Raw genomic sequence first — 23,786 nt, 5'->3', positions numbered from 1 at the left:
GGTGCAGACAGCATTGCTGGAGTCACTCGCCAGCTTCATTCGTGACCTTGCTACTAAGAAGATTCTAACAACCACGAGCAAGTTCGTGGAAAGTGCCAAGGCAAACCTGAGCGGCTTTGAGAGGAACGGTTTGGACCTAACGTGGATGAGGGATAGGCCACAGGTAGTCGATGGTTTCCTCGAGCATGCAGACAACGTGGCGATGATAGGGCCAGTTCTGAACCCATCATCTACTCTTGTCAACTTGTAGTACCCGCTGCTGCTTGCCTCAGCAACTTTGCAAGCGCCAACCCATCTTGGTGAGAACTTGGGAATTGGTTGCCCCCGCATGATTACGTCCACTGTCTTCCATACCAAGCCCCCTTTATTGAACTTCTTATGCTGAACAGATTAATTGTAGGCACGAACTATGGATTGATGATACTTTTCCATTGCCCGCGAGGCCCCATCTCTTCTTTCTTCAGCCGCCTCTATGTCATTTTTTCTGCTGTCTGGAACTAAGTGTGCTGACATAGCCATTCTTGCTCAGGGTACTGCCAACTCAACTGGTAACACAGCTTCGGACCCGTACACTAGGGAAAATGGGGTTGCCTGAGTTGGCTCTCTCTTTGACGTTCTATATGCCAGAGTGCTATCAGTGCGCAAAGTACAGACCAACACTGATATGGTTGTCTCCTGTTGGAGCCGCGACACTGACACTATATTTTTGGCATGGGAGGAGATAACTCCAACCCTCGAAGATGTTGCCATCCTTCAGCGCTTGAGCACTCCTGGAGATCACCCGTTCGACCCGGCGTCCCGGACTCCCGCAGAACAAATTTCTGTCACTGCCCTTCAAGGAGCCTTTCGAGAGGAGCGGAAGTATTGCTCTTGGTCTGATCTTAGGACTGGGGAACTACTCTAGGAGAGGCCCAAGAGGGACAGAACCACTTATCTTTCTGGCTGAAGCATTTCTTCAAGGACCTACAACCAGTTGTGGGCGACACCACAGAGGAGAGTCGCAACTCCGTAGTTGGGCCGGGCTACCATGACGACTCGTACTTGGCCGCGTTCGTCAGTTACTTCATTTTTTTTTTTCTTCCCCCCAGCAACCCTCCAGAGAGTATTAACCCTCTGGTGTTCTCTTTGGCTATCAAACTTTGAAACGGCAGCCAGATCCCTCTGGCCCCCCTCTTCTTGGGGAACTTATACTTCCGCCTTGACCTCATCCATTCGGAGATGGAGCGATCCATGGGACCGCTATGATGTGTAGAGCTCTTTGTACACACTTAGTTCCAGACCGCTTTCTTCTATGAGAGATTCCCTGGCACGGGCCCCGTCCCTAAAGAACATATGTTCTACTGCCATCGAAATTTCCTCAGATTCAGACGACGACGACGACGACGACCTTCCCACTGCTAAAAGGGTCACAAGGTTCAGGACCTGCAAGGCAGTACTTCCAGATGTTAAAAGAAGAACCAAGTGTTGGGGCCACACCAACTACTGAGGCTGAGCCAGTTGTGGAGGCTCCAGAAAATGAAGTTCGCCCTACTGTGGAAGTTGTTGCGAGCGGGCCTAGTTGCTGAGGGTGCAGAGCCTTCAAACCCCGCTGATTCTGTGCACTCCGACCGTTCCTCAGTCGGCGGAGATGATTTTTTCCCTGAGACCCCAAGGGAAGATAGCGGCATAAGAGAGCCGCTGGAAGTTGCACCACCTCTCTTTGGAGCTGCATCTGGTGGTTCCTCCCAGTCCACTGAATCTCCATTGCTTCAGCAGACCCCACTTCTGAACGCCCAAGTGGCAGAGGAGAGTGCAAGTGTAACGGCAGCTTCCACTGTTCTTGCTGTGACCCCACTTAATTTGGACCGACTTGCAGAGGTAACTGTCACTTTAGCAACCCACACTGTTACTGCTGTCGCTGGGACCTCTGACCCAGTTGCTTCGGCAACATCTGAACAGCTAGCTGACTTGTACCCCACTCACTTTTCGGAAGTGCCAACTGACCTTGGGGTATCCCAAGATTTTTATACTGGGATGGATACCACAGCTGTTCCAGATCTGGACGTTGGAGACTACCAGATGGATAACCTCTTTTCGGAGACTACCAGCCGGCAGACTTGTACCCCACTCAATTTTCGGAAGTGCCAACTGACCTTGAGGTATCCCAAGATTTTTATACTGGGATGGATACCACTGCTGTTCCAGATCTGAACGTTGGAGACTACCAGATGGATAACCTCTTTTCGGAGCGACATGACAATGCAGGCAACTTCAGTCTTTCTCGCGAGGCTAGTTTACCCGCTCGCCAACGCTGCATCTACCCATTCCAATGCTGCTGGGCAATCATCTTCAGGGGAACTGCGTCGTGCTCAGACCTCAGGGAACAGGTCAGGCACTGGGTTTGGGACTGCTACAGGCAGAGGTGCTTGCGCTGGAGCTGGTTGAGAAGCCATGGCCATAATAGCCTCAGCGAGAGTTTGCAAAGCTGTCAGGATCGCCCTCTGCGTATCCTGGAGTGACTGAACTACCTCAATCACAATACTGTGGTCACGGTCCTCTGCATGTGCTGCTCCGCCATTTGAAGAGCCTTGCTGAACTTCATCCTCTACCATTTTTTTCCAGTGAGGTGTGTAAACCACTGCGGGTATGAACCATCAACAAAGCAGCCTTCCCAGCGGAGTCACCAGAAATGTAAGGGGGTTCGAGGTCAGAGAAGGTGATTAGAGAGGCAAAACTATGCTAATGGTCCAAGAATGGTGGAAGTGGCTTGAGAATGTGCAGCAACAACTGTCTGGAAGTTGGAGTGTGCTGCTGGGTGAGGGTGAAGCAAGTAGCTCAAGAAGAAATGTATAGCAGTGCCAAAATGGGCAGCATATTCCCCAAATCCCCAAAATTCCTCTTATTGAATCATGAGAAATGGGTCCTATTTATATAGGCTTTTCTTTGGCACCAAGAGAACACCAAGTGGCCAAATAGAGAGAGGACATGTGTCCTAGAGGATCACATGGAATATTCTGCCTTGAGCCACCATGCTGAAGGTGCCACGTGTCCTTCTGCATGTACTGTGTACTAACTGTTTGCCTCCGCAACTACCTTTTTGAGCTTCAGCAAGTGTAGTTGCGACGGGAGTGTTTGGCGCTGCAACACCCCCTTGAGCCTCAACAAGTGCAGTTGCGACGGGAGCGTTTGCCGCTGCACTTGCCTTCTCAGCTCGAACCTCAGCAAATGCCGTTGCAGCAGTAAACTTTGCTACTGCACTTGCCTTCTCAGTTCTACTTGGCCACTACATGCATTCTCAGAACTCCATTAGTCTGCTGTCGACAATGTTCGTGCTCACAGCAGCGAAGCCTTCATCCTTAGCCACCTAACCACAAACTCCCCAGCTTTCCAGGGCGAAGGCCACAGCCAAGCCTGCTATCAGCCGTGCTGTGCCTTAGTACCAAGCCCAAGGGGCTTCCTTAGTCCTGCCGGTGCGACTAAGGCAAGTTTATGACCTGGGTAATGAAAAGGAAGTCCCTTATGCTAGGGCTACCCTACTCCCATCTTCGCGGGATCATCGCGGTAAACTGGTACCCTGGGCCTGTTATCAGCTCCAACCAGTAAGTCTCGGGGCCTGCTATAGTAATGTCTTAAGGCCTGCTATCAGCACTAGGCATTACCCTCTCCTTGCAGAGGGGAAGCTTTTCCCAGAAGCCGCTATCATCTTGGCGGGATGTTCCCTCCGTAAGTTTGGTTGCGGCGGCAGTAGTTGCTGCGGTAGTCATTACCCTCAACTTATATCTATATTTTTTTTATGTTGTCCATGATACACTTGTTATAAATAACATTATTTTTTTGATGTTTCTCGAAATCAATCGTAAAAACTTGCATGAAATATTTTTGTAAAAATTTTCGATATTGTAATTAATAAGTGCCTCTAATTTAATTTTCTGGCTTCGTCACTGGCGGTCAAAGCCTTTTTAAGAAAGCTGTGGAACTCTCTCGTCTCCACATCGCCGGCGTCGCTTTTTCTCCCGTCGGCACTCCTTAGGATTTGGCGACGGCACTCTACAAATTGAATTGGCATCCTGGGGATGTTTCGAAGTTTAACTTGTCGGATCTGAAAGAATATGCGAGTAATTTGGAAAAATAGCAGTCCTATTTATTGATGTCTCTTGAAGAGATGAAGAGTAAGAGAGACAATTCAAGGAAAGGAGATGATGAGGAAGTTGAATTCACTTTTGAAGAGCTCATGTCAGATGATTTGGATGTTGTTGTTCAGTTGTCCGAAGCAACGAAAAATAATGAAGAATGTGAAGCGATGGTGAGAGAATTGCTAGATCATGATCATGACTTGTTTACATTTCAAATGCACTTAAATGTATTTTTTAGATGCACTTAATTTAAATATATTTTGTTTGGATTTAAATTTTTTTGTGTAGATGAAATACGCAAAGTGCTTGATAAAATAAACGAATCAGATTATGGAAACGGGGCATGTTGTAGGGCCTCATGGGCCAAAATGATGCTCTCTAATCCAAATTTTGAAATGAAAGGGATCTTCCTCTTAATTTGATTCCCTACTCCCTATGAAACCTCTTAAATTAGAGAGAGAGAAAAAAAGAATCACAAACGTAGTTATTTTATATGAGGGAATTCTCTCCGATCCACTCTTAAATTAGAGAGTGAAAAAAAAAACACAACCACTAATGTAGTAATTTTATATGAGGAAATTCTCTCTGGTCCATAATTTAAATTGAAGAGTGCTATTTAGTCTTATGAGGTCTGTCATAGATCTCGTTTTGATAATTCGAACTATTAAAGATGTTGAACATTTCATTTTATATTTCGTGAACACAGAAAAATTATATCGATTTAATAATCATAACCTATTTAATTTATTGCATTTGTCACAACGAAAAAAAAAGGACAATTGTAATCTATTCAATTTAAATTAATTTTACAAACCTGTATCTCAGCTCTCCGAAAGCGAGCTATGCCCCTTCCTCATGCTCCAAAATAAAGAAAAAATAGACGAATTTCCTGAGTAAAACTGTAGAATAAAAGAACAATGCTCACATTAGCACATATGTAAGCCTAATGATGAGGGGAAGAACTAGGAGAGTGGCAAATATCAAGCACAAAAAATACTTCAACATTCCAAATAAATAGTAACTGCAAGTTAATAGCACCTGCAATAAATTTATGGTCATTTTTTTCCATTTTTGTTTGGTTCTGTTTTGAATGAGAACCATCATGGCTCGAGCTTTGACAGCTTCTTAAGCCAGACAAGGTCTCTTCTTTTTTCTTTTTTTTTTATAACAAAACAACTAACTCATTGCAGCAAGCAAACATATAAATTCTTCTCAAAGTAAGTATTTTCTCCGTCCAACCTAAACGACGCATTGTCCTCAATGTAAAAAACAAAATCACAAAGGTTAGGAGATTACCTTAAATAATGAACCATGTCTATATATATATATATATATATTTTTTTTTTTTTTTTTGAGCGTCAACAAAAATTTTATTAAAAAAGTAAAGATGAACTATGAACCTGCAAGGGATTATTGCCAAAAACACAAGGGAAAAAAATTACAAACGAAAAACTAACAACTCCTAAAAGTAACATTGCTTTTATTATTATGTTTATGGGTCTTGATAAATAGGATCTTTTAATTCAATGGACTCCTCTCCTCTTTAGGTGGGAAATTCTCCAAAACTGGTTTAAAACGTTGGCCAATCACTTTAAAAACATTACCATTCCTCGGATTTTCAATCTCAACGGCCCCATGAGAAAAAACAATTTTAACTATGAAAGGGCCGGTCCATCTAGATCTCAATTTACCGGGAAACAAATGTAGTCTACTTTTATACAAAAGAACCATTTTGTGAAGGCTCAACAATTCATTTGAGTACAAACAATATTAACATTAAAAACATATTATATACAATGACACAGGGAGGACAAGTCAATCAACTAGGGGCCCTTTTTTCTTTCAAAACAGCACCCCTTTTCTACTCCCTTATCTACATAAATATGAAATCTTGCCTTTAGGTAATAGCAATATTATCTTTTATTCGATAAAAATCTACAAACACAAGACTGTTGTGAGTAAAAAGGTATATATATTATGTAGAGGGTTAGAAAATTAAGATAAAAATTACCATCTTGTTGCGCTGAATTCGAGCAGCCCATGCACCGTTGACAACATTGCGGTCAGATCTAGTGTTCTTGCTATTATCTAAGTCACCCAATATATTTTACATAAAAGGAACAAATAAGGAACAAAAGATGGGTAGTAATTAAACGGAAAAACAAATAAATATTTGAAGAGCAAAATCAAAATATAAAAGGACTGGACGTACAATGAAATCTTGTCTAACCTTTGAGAGAGGTTTTGTGGATGTTATGAGATGATTTCAAAGCAAACCGAGTCTTATGGCCCTGGTTGAGCAATTTATATTGTTGATGGCTCAAATGTAGTTTTTCTAAAAATTTAAATTAAATGCATTAAATCACAATTAAATATAAATTGAGAGAATGAATATAATATCCAAAATTCCTAGAATAACTACGTAATTTTAAGCATTCATCACACCTCCCAACCAGCTTTAATTGTAGAACCTAGCAATTAAGGCGACTAAAATAAAATCAAAAATAAAAATAAAAGCAACTACTCTAAACCACTTCCGCAAGAAATCACAATTGAATTTAGCACATGCAACAAGCCCTTAATCCAATAGATTACCCCTCATGGACGAGTTAAAGTCTTGTGTTTCCAAAGATGTTACCCACAAACATCAAAAAATTTCTTTACTAAAACGACTTCTTTCATTCTCATGCCAAGGTTAAAGAACCAGTCATGAATTTCACAGCCTTAACAAGATAATCAATCAAAGTTCAAAAGACTAGCAGCAAGTAAAGATATCGCATGACATTCAAAATTTGGAGTGTGTGAAAAAAGTTCAACCAACACAGACACAACCTTAGCCTTAAAGTGAAATATAACCCAAATCTCTTTTTGAAACATGCTTCGACTCAAATCTCACCAGTTACTGCACTCAACAAATAAATCACTCAGAATTTGGTGCAAAAATTGCTCTCAATATATGCGAGTAGAACAATGTAAATCAAAGGCAAAATATCCCGCATACTAATTTTTTGAAAAACGCTAATATGAAAGAGTACATAAATAGTCTCATGAATGGAATATCAAATACTGAGAAATAAAATTTCTAGAAATGTTACCCACAAACGTCAAAAAATTTTTTACTCGAAGGATTTCTTTCGTTCTCATGCTAAAGTTCAAGAACAAGTCATGAATTTCACAACCTTAACAAGATAATCAATCAAAGTTCAAGACACTAGCAGCAAGTAAAGATCTCATGACAATCGGAATTTGGCGTGTGTGAAAAAGTTTAGCCAACACATACACAACCTTAGCCTTCAAGTGAAATATAACCCAAATCTCTTTCTGAAACATGCTTCGACTCAAATCTCACCAGTTATTGCACTCAACAAATAAATCACTCAGAATATGGTGTAAAAATTACTCTCAATATATGCGAGTAGAATAATGTAAATCAAAGGCAAAATATCCCGCATACTAATTTTTTGGAAAAACACTATAATGAAAGAATAAATAAATAGTCTCATGAATGGAATATCAAATACTGAGAATTAAAATTACCACACCATCACCCCAATCCATCATGTCCACTTGTAAACTATACCACACTCAAGATCAAATAGGACTTTCGTTTGGTTGTAATGCTTGGGTTGAAGAACTACGAAAAAATAATAAAAAGCCAAAGTTGAATAAAAAAAAGGACGTCTGAGAGACAATTGGCATAAAAATAAACACAATTAGAGCATTATTCCAAATGCCTTGCTCTTTCTATTACTTTTCTTTTTGTCTTTTTCAACTTCCTCCTTCTGCTTTTTTTTTTTTTCTTTTTGTTTTTTTTTCCCTTCGTTGAACACAATTTATTTCTTCTTCTTTTTTTCAGCTTTTCTCCTTTTTTTTTCCTTTTTTTTTTTTCCAAACAAATTTGCCATTGTCAAACTCAAATAATCCCGACATATCTACAAAAGTAAAAAGAAAGTATGGGTTGTGGGGTTAAACAAAGAAAGGCTAACATAAAGGCTCAAATTGGTTTCTAATGGTTCAAGAAGTAATAATAAAAGAAAGAAAAATAAATAAAAGGCTCAAAAAAACAAAGATGGCCTAAAATCATCTCTCAAGAATTAGTATGGTCCTTAAACTTTCATGATCTCAAGGGAATAAAAGTGTCATAACAAATTGATTTATTCTCAGCATTCAACCAAAATGAAGAAATAATGAGACTAAACAACAAATTAATGTCCTTCCAAAGAAAATTAAGAGTAGATGTATAGTAACCCTCCAATAAATGATTGGCACAAAACTCACAGGGTGAAAAGTCTCCACTATCATTCTTCAAGATTTTCAAGTCATATCCACTTATCAACTAAAAATCATATTCATGTGGCTAAAGTGCAGTGCAATTATTTCCAAATACGAACGCATGAAATACTTTAACAAAGTAGCTAGCATATCAAACTTCAACACAATTTCTCAAGTTAAAGCAATAAAATACTACAAGTATGCCGAATCATTCAATCCATAGAATGATACATTACCATGCACACCTTTTTTTCTTTTTTTAAACAAAACAACTAACTCATTGTAGCAAGCAAACATATAAATTCTTCCCAAAATAAGTATTTTATTCCCCCAACGTAAACGATGCATCATCCTGGAGGGAGTAAAAAGTGTGATAACAAATTGATTTGTTCTCAGCATTCAACCAAAAATGAAAAAAGAATAATGAGACTAAACAACAAATTAATGCGCTTCCAAAGAAAAATTAAGAGTAGATGTATAATAACCCTCCAATAAATGACTGGCACAAAACTCACAGGGTTAAAAGTCTCCACTATCATTCCTCAAGATTTTCAAGTCATACCCACTTATCAACTAAAAATCATATTCATGTGGCTGAAGTGCAGTGCAATGATTTCCAAATATGAACACACGGAATACTTTAACAAAGTAGCTAGCATATCAAACTTCAAAACAATTCTCGAGTTAAAGTAATTAAATACCACAAGTATGCCCAATCACTCAATGTATAGAACAAAAGAATAACATGAGCACTAAATTTTTATTTTTTTTTAACAAAATAACTAACTCATAGCTGCAAGCAAATATATAAATTCTTCTTAAAATAAGTACTTTCTCCCCCCAAACTAAACAATGCATTGTCCTGAATGTAAAAAATAAAATCAAAAAGTTAAGGAGTTTACCTTAATTGATTAACCATGTCTATATGTGCCATTGCCTGCAAGGGGTTAGCGCCAAAAAAACAAAGGAAAAAAAATACAAACGAAAAACTAACAACTCCTAAAAGTAACATTCTTTTGAATAACATGCACAAACCGGATCATTGGAAATTTTGATCAATTATTTTGAAAAACTTTTTGAATGGAGTAAAGGAAGTTAGAATCGTCAATCTCTAATTATCTAAAAACTACGAAAAGGGTGTTTTTGGTTTCTATAACGCTCCACAACAAATGAAACACAAAATTCCAACAAAATCTCCACAAAAGAAGAGATAAAATTGCATAAGATAATACATGTATTAGCAGTTCACTCTTTGCGTGTTTTTTCCACATGAAACTATTGACAAAGTTTTTTTTCCCACTTTTCCTTCCATTTCTTTTTCCCTTCTCATACAAGATCCTCCGGATGCTTATCATGAAATATAGCCCAAATTATTGAAAGGAATTTCCAAACCTCACACATATGTTTGAACACTACAGCAATCGCAATCAAATACTTCACAGGATCAATATAAATGAATTATATATTACATATATATATAACACCACGTATATCAGTATAACCAATTGCCCTATTTTTGTTTCATCACAGAGTAGTTGAAAAAGGCGTCATTTCAATACATTATGTAAACAAAAACCTATTAAACAAAAACCTATGAACTACTCAATTCTCAATTCAATAGCACACCCAATTTTCAAACAACACAATTCAAATAATTTTGGTTGAAACTCATATTAAATTGTATGAATCGAATCGTGCATCATACAATTCTAACACCATACTAGTTGGAACCTGTAAAAGCCATGTCAATAGAATTATTTTGATCAATTACTCATGAAATAAAATATCCATTTCCAAGGAATTGTAGCAATGTAAGTGAATTTATTCTTCAGTGATAACTGAGATTAGAAATTACATGGTTGTCGACTCTGCTAGCTGGTGCCGGAGGCAAGACGAGATCTGTTTCCAGATCAGGTTGAAGATATGCAGGCACCCCCATCACCTTCTATCTCCATGCCCATGTTAGCTTCCCAAGAATCACGCTCTGCATCACAACATCAAAAAGGATAAACGAAAAAAATAAAAACTAAAAAAAACTAGGGCCCAAATTAGTCTCCATTTCCAAGCAATGGCAGCAACATAAGTGAAGGAATTCTTGAGTGATAACTGAGATTACCTGGTTGTTGACTCACTGCTCAGTTGAGGAATTCTTTAGTCTTCATCACTTGTGTTACTACTCGCTGCTCAGTTGCCATTGAACAAAAAAAGGTCTACATTAATCGCCCAAAAAACACATGGATTTATTATATATAGCCCAACAGACATTAATTATGTAGCAACTACCACCAATAAACTACTAAGTGAATTTTTAGACCATGTTGTTGTAGAAGCTACATTGAAATTTCGCAATCTTAACAAGAGAAAACTTCTAACTAATTTCCCTACATTACTCCCTCAGGTATGATTTGAGATTGGCATGATTCTTTGCTTAGGATTTAGTTTCTTTATTTGACTGAATTTTCAGATTTAGAAGTAGAAAAGAAGAAATATGAAACATGGATATCAAATATTTTGGTAACTTATCCTCCTGTAACATCAGTCTTGCATTTGTAGTTTTCTCCATTATTGCTAAAGCTCCTGAAATGTAGAGAAGCAAGTTCCCCATGTCATCTTTTTGTTCTATTCTTAATAGATATATGTAATTTATTTTATTGGAATGGTCTTAGTTATAATTCGTGTAATTGTTGTGTCCTCAAGATATTTGTATATGACAAATGCTAAAAGTGCTGAATATTGGGATTAAAATAAAGAAGTGTCTTGAAAATAGGTCAAACAGTTAAAAGAAGTGCATTAATTTCAATAAAAACTGCATTGAATTTAATAAAAATCTTATGTTTTCAAATTTATTTTCTGGCTACTTTTCGTGTCCTTGAGGCACTTGTTAACAAGACCCTTCGTATATTGGTATTCATAACTATAGTTTTATTTTATTTTCGTCCTGTCAATGCTACTTCATAAATAAATTTTGTTCCTTATGTGATGCCATATCTTATTTTGTATGTTTAAAGTTATTATGCACCTTCCCGACCTTGTTGGAACAAAATATGGTATAGTAATTTCGTACTGAAACTAATTGAGCTTAATGGAGATTTGAACAACTAAACACGTATGTTTAATTTCAAAAAGGAGGATCTAAAAGAATCCTTAGAGCTTGGTGTCAAGAGAAAATTGAGAAACTAATTGGCATGAGTAGTATTTTATTTTTGAGTTACGACTTATGTCTACAAATTGGCTTTCCTATTTAACAAAACAAATAAAAATAGAATCATCTTTACTGACTCAAACATGAATGAATGAAGGTCCTCATACTAGGATCAGCATCATGTAGAACCACCTCTCCAAAATAAAGAAAAAATAGACGAATTTCCTGAGTAAAACTATAGAATAGAAGAACAATGGTTACATCATCACATATGTAACCATAATGATGAGGGGAAGAACTAGGAGAGAGGCAAATATCACGCACCAAAAATACTTCAACATTCCAAATAAATAGCAACTACCAAGTTAATAACACCTGCAATCAATTCATGGTCATTTTTTTTCAAGTTTTGTTTGTTTCTTGTTTGGTTAAAGGGCTATTTTTTATAAAATTAAACTTCTAAATAACTGAAAATCTCGGCGGTTGCCTCGCCTTCAACCTCCATCAACATCTCCAAATTACATGGACTACACTAACAGGAATTGCAATGTATGTAGAACTCTGAACGTGAAGTAAAAGCAAAAATAAATAAGATGAGACAAAAACAATAGAAGATGTCCATACCGTCTACGGAGTGTAGGGCATGGCATGGCCCTTCTTCTTGAGCATTGACAATGGCTGCATACTGGTCACCAAGAGAAGATGTCCATAATACAGCGCATTGGGAATTAACTGCACAAACCGTATTCTACCATATTAGAAGGGGTTCAATGGCTAGTCACTGTAATGTTTTATAAAATGTATCGAAAGTAAGTGGTTTTGATAACTGACCGTATGAAAGTATCTCAGAGCCATTATAGAGGAGAGTGGATTCAAACCCATGACCAAATGATTTAAGAAAACCTGAGTCGTTGCAGTAGGAATGTTGTCATGTTGATTCCTCCAGCTCCACCTAAAACCGCTTTCAGTTTTTTACCCTGCAAAGGCACAATAAGTAATCATGATTGCCAAGTCAAACAATTAATACTTCAAAATGCTTCTCCTCTTTATATATTGTGCAAAATAACAGTTTTATGAGACATTTCTATGCTAAATTTGAAAGAACAAGGTTGGTATCTTTTTCATTTTTAAAGTTCTAGTTTTCTTGTTTCAGAAAAATAATTAATAAATTGAACGCATCTCTACTCTTCACATTGTTTTAATTTTTGTGTGCAAAACAATTTTTAAAAATTCAAAAAGAAAATTTAAATAAGTTTTTTTATTTTTATAAAGGGGGTGTAACTGAATTCTCCTCCACACCCCCCCCCCCAAAAAAGAAGTTTGACAAACAAATTTTTCATGTCAACTTTCATTTTTTTCTCAGGAAAAAAAAAATGGTAGAAAATGCGTGCAAAGTGTGCAAGCAATATGATGACCTTTAGGACAATGGTGGGTGTCATTGATGGCAATGCCCTTTTGAATGGTTGGATATAATTGGAAGGTGCGGGTGGTGGAGACAAACTTCTAGAACTGGAGAAATCACCCATTTCATTGCTAAGTACTATCCCTGTACTTTGTGATTGAAATCTTGAACCGTAGTAATCATTCAAAGAAGTGTTCATGGAAACAGCATTTTGTGCACTATCAACAATGCAAAGGGGAGTAGTTCCATGGTCATGGACTTGATTCCACCTAATAAAAGAACAGTATGATTAGAACAATAACCAACAATTAGCGGTTAGGCACAACAAATATAGCTTTCATAGGAATACAATAATCAAAAGAACAGAACATATGGTCATTGAATAGAGCACGAAGAAAGATAAACATATACAAACAAATGGAAAGATCATCAAGCTTCTAAATTACAATATATTTTTTAGTCTGTAATACTAACAGAAGTAAATTTACAAATAGATATTCATTACAATATTTTTAATTAAGTAATTTCTTTTTAGCATTTCTTTTTAGCATCAACTAGATAATAAGAGGACTTGAGCCTCTGAAACTAAAGGTTTACAAAACAACCACAACACAAGGCAAGTACCTGTGTGAGATTAGTGAATTGCAAATCACAAAGCTATACATGCCCACTGTATTATACTGAATCCCATTCAATTGTTTTTTGGTACTCTATCAGGATATGAATCTAAAAGTCTAATTAATCGGACAATTTTCACCAGCCGTGTTCACTTCAACAAAATGATTAACGACGCACATATATCATTGTTCTTTATCTTCTTTTCTTCCCTTCCTGTCTAAATTCTTTTGTTTTCTGTGCTATCTACAGAATCATATGGAAAAGTTACTTATATAACGGCAATCAAAAATTTATTTATATAGCCATTATGTTGATTTAACTTGAGTACTTCGTAATATTACACCATTGCCTTATACATGGAAGCAACCAAATGGCTTAATGGGAGTGGACTCTCTTCAGTTTAATCGAAGGACTTTTTAATCTAAAATCTAAACTCTACGGACATAATATACTGATACAAACAAGTACTCATTTCCAGAGAGTCTAAGTAGATAGGACAAATTTAAATAAATATATCACAGGTACCATAATCTATCACAACAGTGAAAACAATTACTGAAATGCTTACTTGCTGCCGTAAAACTTGCTTCAAACTTAGGAGACAGCATGTTGGATACAGCACTTGAAACATTAACAAAATCATGGTCACCAATATTCATCCTCACAGCATACGCATGTTTGAAAGCTTCAACCGTTGGATGAAGCTGAAGGGAATAACTTGTACGTGAATAAAATCCAAATTGGGAAATTATAGGCTCCAACCGTTGGATGACCTTCAAAATCGATACAATACGCTCTTGCTCATCGACCTCGCTGAAATGCTTCCGCCACCGGGCCCAATCCCAGTCTTCATCATCAACCACTTCACTTCCTCTCTCGAAAACATCAACACTCTTCAATACACCTTTCGACTGGTTACGGTACGAGTTCATATAATCATTGAACTTCTTAACCGCGTTCCTCAACACATCCTGAATCACCGAATCCCACCGACGGTTAACGGAGGATGAGTTATCCGATGGAGAAGCTGAGGCCGAGTCATCGTTGTTCCTGTGGTACCGACAGAGTGCAGAATCGGAAACCCTAGAGAGAGAGTGAGGGCTTGATGAGAGAGAGTAGGATGATCGTCTCAATCGGGAGGAGATTTTAGGGTTTTGAAAGGCGAATTTGTGGGGGTTTGGATCGGAGCGAGGGGATGGAGAAGGGAATGTTGGTGGAGAGTCGACGCCATGAGAGAGAGATTAGAGAGGGAATGTAGGGATAAGGATGAATTTCAGAGAGAGAGAGGCCAAGCTCAGCAGTGAGTCCCAGCCGAGTAATTTTCAGAGAGCGGCAGATGCGGACTACGGCGCTGCTGCAGAAGAGGGGCGTCGTTGATGTGGTTGTGAAGGAGGCGGTGGTTCTGGCAACGGTGGTGCGACGGCGGCATTAGGGATCGAGAGAGAGAATCCTAGACAGAGAAAGAGATAGAGAGAGTGCGTGAACACAACACCCATCTCATCTCTCTCTCAACTACAACACATTGAGAGAGATCCACCAACGTGTGAGAGAGCAAGTGGAGAGAGGGAGTTAAGAGACGTTTGGCAGACGTGGGAGAGAGAGAGTTGAGAGTGTTTGGGCGGAAAAAAAATTAAACTCAACCGCAGATATTGATTAGAAATTATTTTACTCATTCAAACAAAATGTGACATATTTTCAAAATTTGTTCAAATAAATACATTTTAACATATTTTCAAAAGTTGTTCTGTCTTATAATATAGATATTAGTTTTATCTTTATGCTTTTGTATATATATAAGTTGTTTTCATTTTTTTTTAAATAATTTTTTATTTTCTCATTTCACTCATCACTTTTAGCCACTACTCACCGCAACTATCAATGAATGGCAAGTTCCGACCAAACTCTGGCAACTCTCTAGCAAGTGAGTGATCGCCATTGTGATTTTCAATTATCAATTGGTATTCTTCAGGTCAAGTCATCTCATATCCTTCGACATCGTCCAACTACTAAATTCGGCAAATAAGTTCGACTGCCCATTACTAACAGCCACCACATCTGTCTACCCTTCATTTCTGTCCATTAAATTTGGTAACTAATCATCACACTGTTAATTTTTTTATTTAAACCCTCTCATTTTATTTCAATGCGATGTTCAAACTTTTTAATGTAAATTTAAAATTATTTTATTTAAGCCTTTCAACTTCATAATCAAGTTTGTGTAATCTAATTTATAATTAAGGGCTTACACTTTTTTTTGGTCTTTAACATTTTTTTAAATTTATATATAAAAAAATAATATTTTTTCAATTAAAATAATTTTAAAATAAAAGAAAGTTGAAAATATTGAAAGCAAAAATAAATAAATAAATAAATAATAAAAACTGTATATTTTTAATCTTTGATGAAGTCCCTTCCATTCACTTTCTGCTCTTATTATTTTTTTTTTCTTTTTATCTTTTTGTTCGTTATGGGGATATAAACTGAAGCAACGTAACTCTGAATAGATCACATAAATGAAATGATTTATTTATTGAATTTGTTGTCACTCGAATCGTTTGAATTTGTGCCAGTTGGACGATTGGTTTCACCTTCGTCTATCGCAGTTGTCATCCTGTCATCTAGATGACTAGTGTGAACAAATTCATACAATTCATATGGCACCAAATTAGATGAATGTAACATTCCTGATCACGAAAATGGGTCAGGGATTTGTGGGGCAGGAAAAACCGAACCCCATTAGAGGCGAGACGGTGGAATAAAAACGGTCTTCGTTAGAGATGAGGAATGGAAATGGAAAAAAATAATAATAATTGGAGATTGGGAACAGAGAGTGTAAAACTCACCCTTCTTGTCTCACTGCCATTCCTATTTATAACTTCTCCAACTGGTCGGGTAGGAGTTGGGCATTGGCCGAGTCGGACCGGATAAAATTTTATCACTTTATAAGCAATTTGTGTTGAGCTGATGTAATCAATTTAAGTCAAATCTAAAATTAATAGCATAATATAATTTTGAATTCCAATTATTATATATATATATATATATATTTTAAATGCAAGCGAACTAATTTTTATGAAATTAAAGTTGTATTAAAAAGTCATCCAATCTAACGTTCCAACATACATAAAAATATATAATAATATTTCACTTATTACAAATACTTTAATAATTAAAATATTATGTACTATAATATTATGCATTGAAGCATGAGGACGGAGCATAGCTCGCTTTCGGAGAGTTGGGATACAGGTTTGTAAAATTAATTTAAATTGAGTAGATTACAATTGTCCTTTTCTTTTTTTTGTGACAAATGCAAATTAAATAGGTTATGATTATTGAATCGATATAATTTTTCTATGTTCACGAAATAAAAAATGAAATGTCTAACATACTTAATAGTTCGAATTATCAAAACGATATCTATGATAAACATCACAAGACTAAACAGCACTCTTCAGCTCAAATTATGGACCAAAAAGAATTTTATCATATAAAATAACTACGTTAGTGATCAGATTTTTTGTTTCTCTCTCTAATTTAAGAGTGGCCCGGAGAAAATTCCCTCATATAAAATAACTACATTAGTGATTGTGTTTCTTTTTCATTTTCTTTTTTTCTCTCTCTCTAATTTAAGAGGTTTCATAGGGCATAGAGGATCGAATTAAGAGGAAGATATGGTCCAGTTTTAAATTTGGATTAGAGAGCATTGTTTTGGCCCATGAGACCTACCACATGCCCCATTTCGATAATCTGAATCGTTCATTTTATCAAGCACTTTGTGTATTTCATCTACACAAAAAATTAAGTCCATTTGATAACTATAACTTATTTAATTTATTGCTTTTTCACCAACAAAATTGACGACAATTGTGTTCTTATCCGACACGACTGAAACACTTATTTTGAAGTGTCAATACTTCATAGCACCTATGTCCCTGCAACAACTTTCTAAAAGTTCTTATTGACCGGTATCCGATTTTTATCGAATAAACTTTACCATTGCCAAAAACTTTACAATGCATAAGGTTCATTCTATCTTTTGATGATTATCGATTTTTATATTTTATTCTTATTATGTGTTTTTTATTGACATTTTTCATTTTATTTACATATTTTTATTGCTTAAGAGTTCTGTGATCCAAACATTACAATGCATACATATGATATCAGGATAGTTAATTATTATTATTTATTTTATTTTACTTTTATCAAACTAAACTAAGCCTTGTATTTCAAATCGATCGAACCCAATAATTTGTCTGTGTATTGTCCCCCACCGTCACTGATCCCAACCACATCGATTTTTGTTATATGTTCTTCTTATTATGTGTTTTTTATTGACATTTTTCATTTTTATTTACATACTTTTATTGTTTGAGAGTTCTCCGGTCCAAACATTACAATGCATACATATGATATTAGAATAGTTTAATTTTTTTTTTTTATGAAACTAGACTAAGCCTTGTATTTCAAACTGTTCAAACCCAATAATTTGCCTTTGTATTGTCCCCCAGAACCATTAATCCCAACTACCCAATTCTGCTAAATTTAATGTCATTTTTCATTAAGTTTAGTAATTAAAATGTTTTTTTCTGTTGTTAATTTTACTTAAGAAAAATAGATAAATGATTTAGATTGAAAACTAATCAAAATATTAAGGTTTAAATTGATCAAATTAAAAATTCAAGATTTATTTTGTTATAAGGATCAATTTTTTTTTTCTTTTGCATAATTTCTCCTAACTAATATTGCTGGAATGAAATAAAATAGAATGATCAATTTATTTTATACATTATAAATATTCATTATTGACTAAAAAATAATTATTACGAAACAAGCTTCAATACAAAATTAAGAGACATTTATTTTAATTAAAGAGACAACACTATATTTTAAAATTAGAAAATTGGAGAGATATGTTTCGCTAATTTTCCTATTTATTTTTGTATGGTAAATCAATAAGGAATTTTATTTTTTTATTTAATTCTATCGAATAAAATATTTTGATAAGCGGGCATTTGTAATTTTTTAAAGTACAGAGAACAATTTATATTTTAAGCAAATCGTAAGGGATGTATTTGTAATTTATCCATTATGGAAATGACCAATTAGTTTCACTGAATTTTTTTCTTTTTTTTTAATTAAAAATATGGAAAATAAAAAATAAAAAATATGGTTTAGCCATTCTAATAAAATAAATTATGAGTTTTTAATTGTGTCAATTTAAACTTTAATTTTAAATTTAAATTATTTGTCTATTTATGTCAAATAACATTGACGAATGATTAACATTTAAGTCATTATATTCAATATATTTCAAACCAATTTCAAATTATCTCTATTTCCAAAACTATTTCAAATCAACTTTAGCTCTATTACCAAAGCTGCATTAACTGAACCAATATCTAAGTTGAAGTATGCAGTACATCATATTTTCAAATTAATCGATTTTTTTTTTAAAAAAATTTTGTGAAACTTTTTAAAGAAGTTTTTTGTTACTAATTCACATAAAAATTTAAAATACAATGAATTTGTATATCGAATTAATAAAAAAATATTTATAAAAATTGTGAAAAAAATGTGTTAAATTTAAATTTGGATGATCAATGTGGAATGAGTAACTAATTTTTAAAATTTTGGTTGGTTTAAAATTATTCAAAAAAAAATTTAAAATTTTTAATTCATATATTTTTTTTATATTTATAATGAAAAATTTTCATATATGGCCACTTGTTTTTCAGATACATATACTTAAAAAGTTTAAAAAAAAAACAACTGGAGAAATTTTTAAAAAATTTAATAAATACAAAGAATATATATTAATTCTTTTTTGTATATTTGTTAATATTTAGCGTTTTTTTTTTTTAAAAAAAGATCATAAATTTTACACGTTTTAAGTGTATTTAAATTGAGTGAATCTAAAAAGAGCTCTGCTACGTAGCTCAAATTTGAGCTTGGCCCGAATGACTCGAATTTCATCTTACCGGTCGTCCTGTAACGCCCTGTATTTTATTAGTCAGATAACATTACCAATATTCATTAATTTAGTCCATTTACAAATGACAATTCATCTTTTGATGAATAAATAAATATACATGTTCCCTCTCGCTACACAACAATGTCATTTATATACAAATAAAAGAAATGCCCTGAGGCTTACATCTATATTACATACAATGAAAAAAAATACTGATCTATGAACTACGAGTATATTTTACAACCTCAAAATAAAATTGTAAGATTGTACCATGTCCTAATATTTTAAATCTTCAATTACTTATAAGGTTCATTAACGTGGGATGAACACTAATGCTTAGTAGGAATCTCATAGTTCTAAAACAATAACTAACACATAGATAGAAATGATCATGCATGTAGGGTGATACTATATAGTAAGGTAACGTTTTGTATGCCCAAAATATCATAAGTAGAGTATCATTTTCTCAAAATTCATTTGAACATTCAAGAGAACTTTATAAACATTTATCACCGAACATTCAAAGACAACCGTCGTACACTCTATTCCCACTTATCTATCCGTTATATCATATCAACATTTATCATCACTAGTAATTCAACTTGAATCAAGAATATAACCCCTTTCAATTCAATTTCTCAAATATTTACAATTGATTTCAAATCCCTCTTTCAAACAAACATTTGTTTTCAATCTATTAAATAAATCCTCAAAATTTCGAATCTGGGATTTTTAAGAAGACTCATCATTTATAGGATTAGAGGATTCACCCCTCATAAGATCATTCTTCACAAATTCAAACAAGATTCTTCATTTTTGCTTAAACTTCCAACCCAATTATACCACAATTACTATAAATCCATAGTCCTTAACTCAAATTAATATTACTATTACTCACAAAATAAAACTCATAATCTTCAGGTCACAAAACAACCCGGTGAGTTCATCATCATCAACCCCTTACCTAATTACCATTTCTTTCAAGTAATTTCTATATGCATTTCTTCTCTGTACAAAATCACACAACAAATTGAAATTTCATAAGTTCATTACGAGTCATACACATTATCTCCGACTCAACATATTTCTCAACACATTCCATCTTTTGCTAGCTTGATATGGCGGAATAGCGGGCACCCAACTCACAACACCTTCCACGTTTTGCCGACTTGATACGGCGAGATAGTGGGCACCCGAAAATATTTAATACAATCCCTACATTTACTGACTATTGCACGACAAGATGCGGGCACCCAAAAACATTTAATACAATCTCCACATTTGCCGACTATTATACGGCAAGACGTGGGCAGCTAGAAAGCATTTAATACAATCTCTACATTTACCGACTACTATACGACAAGACGTGGGTACCCAGAAACATTTAATACAATCCGCACATTTACCAACTATTATACGGCAAGACGTGGGCACCAAAATCATCCATTTTTTTCACTTTTGTCGACTATTATATGGTAGAACTAATGGACACCCAAAAATATTTTTCCACATTCGTCCGGCGATAAGCGCAGACAGGGCAATTGGGCACCTTGACTCCCCGCGCGCGATACCAATTACAACCCAACCCAACACTACTCAACACAACTCAACACAACACAACTCAACGCATTTCTTAAATCTCCACTTTATCATTTTATCACAAATCTCATATCATTAATACAATTCATAAATTCAAAATCCCCAAACTCAATCTCATCTCATAGCACAACTTAGAATATCAACAACGAGAGTTCAATCGCAATTTGTTACATAGATTTTTCCAAACATTTTCAAAATTCAATTAAACATGGACATGTGCAATTTAACACCTCAACTTCACGATGTCACTTTCAATTTAAGCAAAAACCATCAACCATCTTTATGAGCCAACTAGGGTTTTCGAAGAAATTGAAACTTTTCACAAAAACACTTTTGATTACAACTTTTCTATTCATTATTCACCCAAAATCATAACCCAACCCAAAAAGGAAAACCCCAGAACATCAAACCCAAACCGCTAATCTCAAGGTTTATCACAAAATGCATAAAATACAAAATTTTGCATAAGGTAAAATACCACAAATCTATCCATACATGAAAGTATTGAAAGAGAACTATAAATCTCTACCTCAAAAAAAGAAAAGATGAGAAAACCTCTAAACAGATGGCTCAACGCTCGGCGCAAGACCTACATATCACACATAGCATGTACTTGAAGACTTAGAACATAAATGATGCAACAAACGGCTTAAACCTAACTTCAACCTTATGCCGAGCTCAAAACATTGCTAACATGCTCTTAAAGTGCTAAAATGCAAGTTCTAGATGTCCCGAGGGGACCACATGCAAGAAAACATGAAAAACATGGTCAATTGAAAACTTAATCCATGAATCAAAGCCTAATTTAATGATTTTTGTTTCGTAAATTTAAATATAAAACTCATTTTCAAAATAATCTTCTCAAACTCAAATTAACCAACCTCAATAACTTCAATTGAGGGAATAATTCAAGATTGAAAACAACCTCTAAGTTTTTTGATTCGTAAATTTAACATGAAAACTCATATTTAAAAATCATCAACAAACTTCAAATTCCTTTCATAAAATGAGTCATAAGGTTCTAAAAATATATTAGATAACATCAATTGAAAGATTTATTCAAGATTAAAAACAAAAACAATTTTTCAAAATTTCTTATTCGCTATTTTAAATATGATGAAACTTTCTTGAATCTTCAAATACACATGCAATTGATCTTACAAACAAGATTGATACATGATTTCTCTCATGAAATCATGAAAAATGCATGAATACAAGGATGAAACACAAGATAGATGCATGAACTCATCAATCTCAAACCCCAGATTGCAAAGTTTCATGAACTTCTCTACAAAATCCAAAACACAAGCTCTAGTATGTGAATCCATGCAAAACAAGGTCAAGACATGAAAAATATGGAGAAATCTTATCTAAAGTTATTCAATTGATGAGTTCCTTGATGATTTCCTCAATTTTCCCTTCCTTTCTACACTTTCCTTCTTTGATTCTTCCTCGAGCTTAATTCTCTTCTTCTGGTTTTGTTCCAGCAATTGATGAGTTCCTTGATGATTTCCTCAATTTTCCTTCCTTTCTACACTTTCCTTCTTTGATTCTTCCCTAAGCTCAATTCTCTTCTTCTCTTTTTGTTCCAGCAACTCTCTCTCTCTCTCTTTCTCTCTCTCTCTCTCGGTTGTTTCCCAAAGCAACAACGACTTTAACTCTTTAACTCTTAACATATATACATGCACATATAATTCTCAGCACACTCACAAAATTGCTCAACACACCCACACCCACAACCACATACATTCAGTTCTAGATTATTCCATAATTCAATTTACGTTTTGGATTAATTTAATTAAGTAACACTTGTCCTAGTAAATTTTGATTAACACATAATTAAATTAATCATAACTAATCACAAATCCCACATAATTTAATTAGTCGAATTGACTTCCATTAAAACCCAATTAATTATATTTACATTTATCAATCTGAATCAGATTTTTAATCGAACTCCCAAAAAGGCTCCAAATCTCAAATGAAACTTATTACTATCATCAATTTTGGTTTCCCAAATCTTTAAGGCCCTCAATTTCAAATCAAACTCAAAATCTCCATCAATAATTTATATATTCAAATTGAACACCTCACAAATAAATTTAATTCATAATAATCTTAATTCCCAATCCTCATAACTTAATTAACTTCAATTTGGACCCAATTGATCAAATTTTAATTTTACCAAACTGAATCAAATATTTAATTAAACTGGTTTTTCAAAATTTGGCCTAACCGGTCGTCCGGCCGGTTGACCGGAATAGTGATTTTTTTTTTTTTTTTGCAATTGATATGTTAGTTTTATATATTCGAAAAAAATATTTTTCTGAAATTTTTAAAAATTTTTATGTACTTTAAAATAATTTTGAGTTGTATGTTTGGTTATGAATTGTAAGTTTTTGTATCAAATATCAAATGTCACATCAAATATTTCCCACTCAATTCAAAACTATTTTCAAAACTCTTACCAAACAAATTTTCTACACTCAAATTATAATTCCAAACCTCACAAACTCAAAATACAACTCATACTCTCAAATCATAATTACAAAACTCTACCAAACACAACCAAAGTTTCTCTCTAACTCTCTCCGTCTTTCTCTATCCTTCTCTCCTTTCTTCAAGGAACTAAATAGCATAGGCAACTAATTGTTTCATTAGCTT

The 23,786-nt window shown here is 34.7% G+C and overlaps 1 protein-coding gene across 15 annotated transcripts in view; it reads right to left on the bottom strand.

Annotated features, from left to right (window-relative positions):
* LOC114298992 (arginine--tRNA ligase, chloroplastic/mitochondrial) overlaps positions 1-15,208 on the bottom strand; it is an 83,294-nt gene extending 68,086 nt beyond the window's left edge. For 9 of the 15 annotated variants that reach the window (XM_082915575.1, XM_082915574.1, XM_082915576.1 and 6 more), the window contains exons 1-7: positions 14,115-15,208; positions 12,942-13,197; positions 12,358-12,503; positions 12,151-12,258; positions 10,501-10,564; positions 6,343-10,368; positions 6,124-6,200 (exon numbers count right to left, since the gene is read on the bottom strand). In XM_082915575.1, the coding sequence (XP_082771701.1) occupies positions 6,124-6,170 (47 nt within the window). In that variant the 5' untranslated portion in view covers positions 6,171-6,200; positions 6,343-10,368; positions 10,501-10,564; ... (2 more) ...; positions 12,942-13,197; positions 14,115-15,208. Of the gene's footprint in view, positions 1-4,926; positions 5,012-6,123; positions 6,201-6,342; positions 10,369-10,500; positions 10,565-12,150; positions 12,259-12,357; positions 12,504-12,941; positions 13,198-14,114 lie in introns of all 15 variants that reach the window. The other 6 variants (XM_082915588.1, XM_082915577.1, XM_082915584.1 and 3 more) reach the window with 5 other exon arrangements.
* Positions 15,209-23,786: the final 8,578 nt, after the last annotated feature.

The sequence above is a fragment of the Camellia sinensis genome, chromosome 2, assembly GCF_055761805.1.
Source record: "Camellia sinensis isolate YWXY chromosome 2, ASM5576180v1, whole genome shotgun sequence".
NCBI classification, from domain to species: domain Eukaryota; kingdom Viridiplantae; phylum Streptophyta; class Magnoliopsida; order Ericales; family Theaceae; genus Camellia; species Camellia sinensis.
This window is presented reverse-complemented; position numbering and strand designations above follow the sequence as displayed.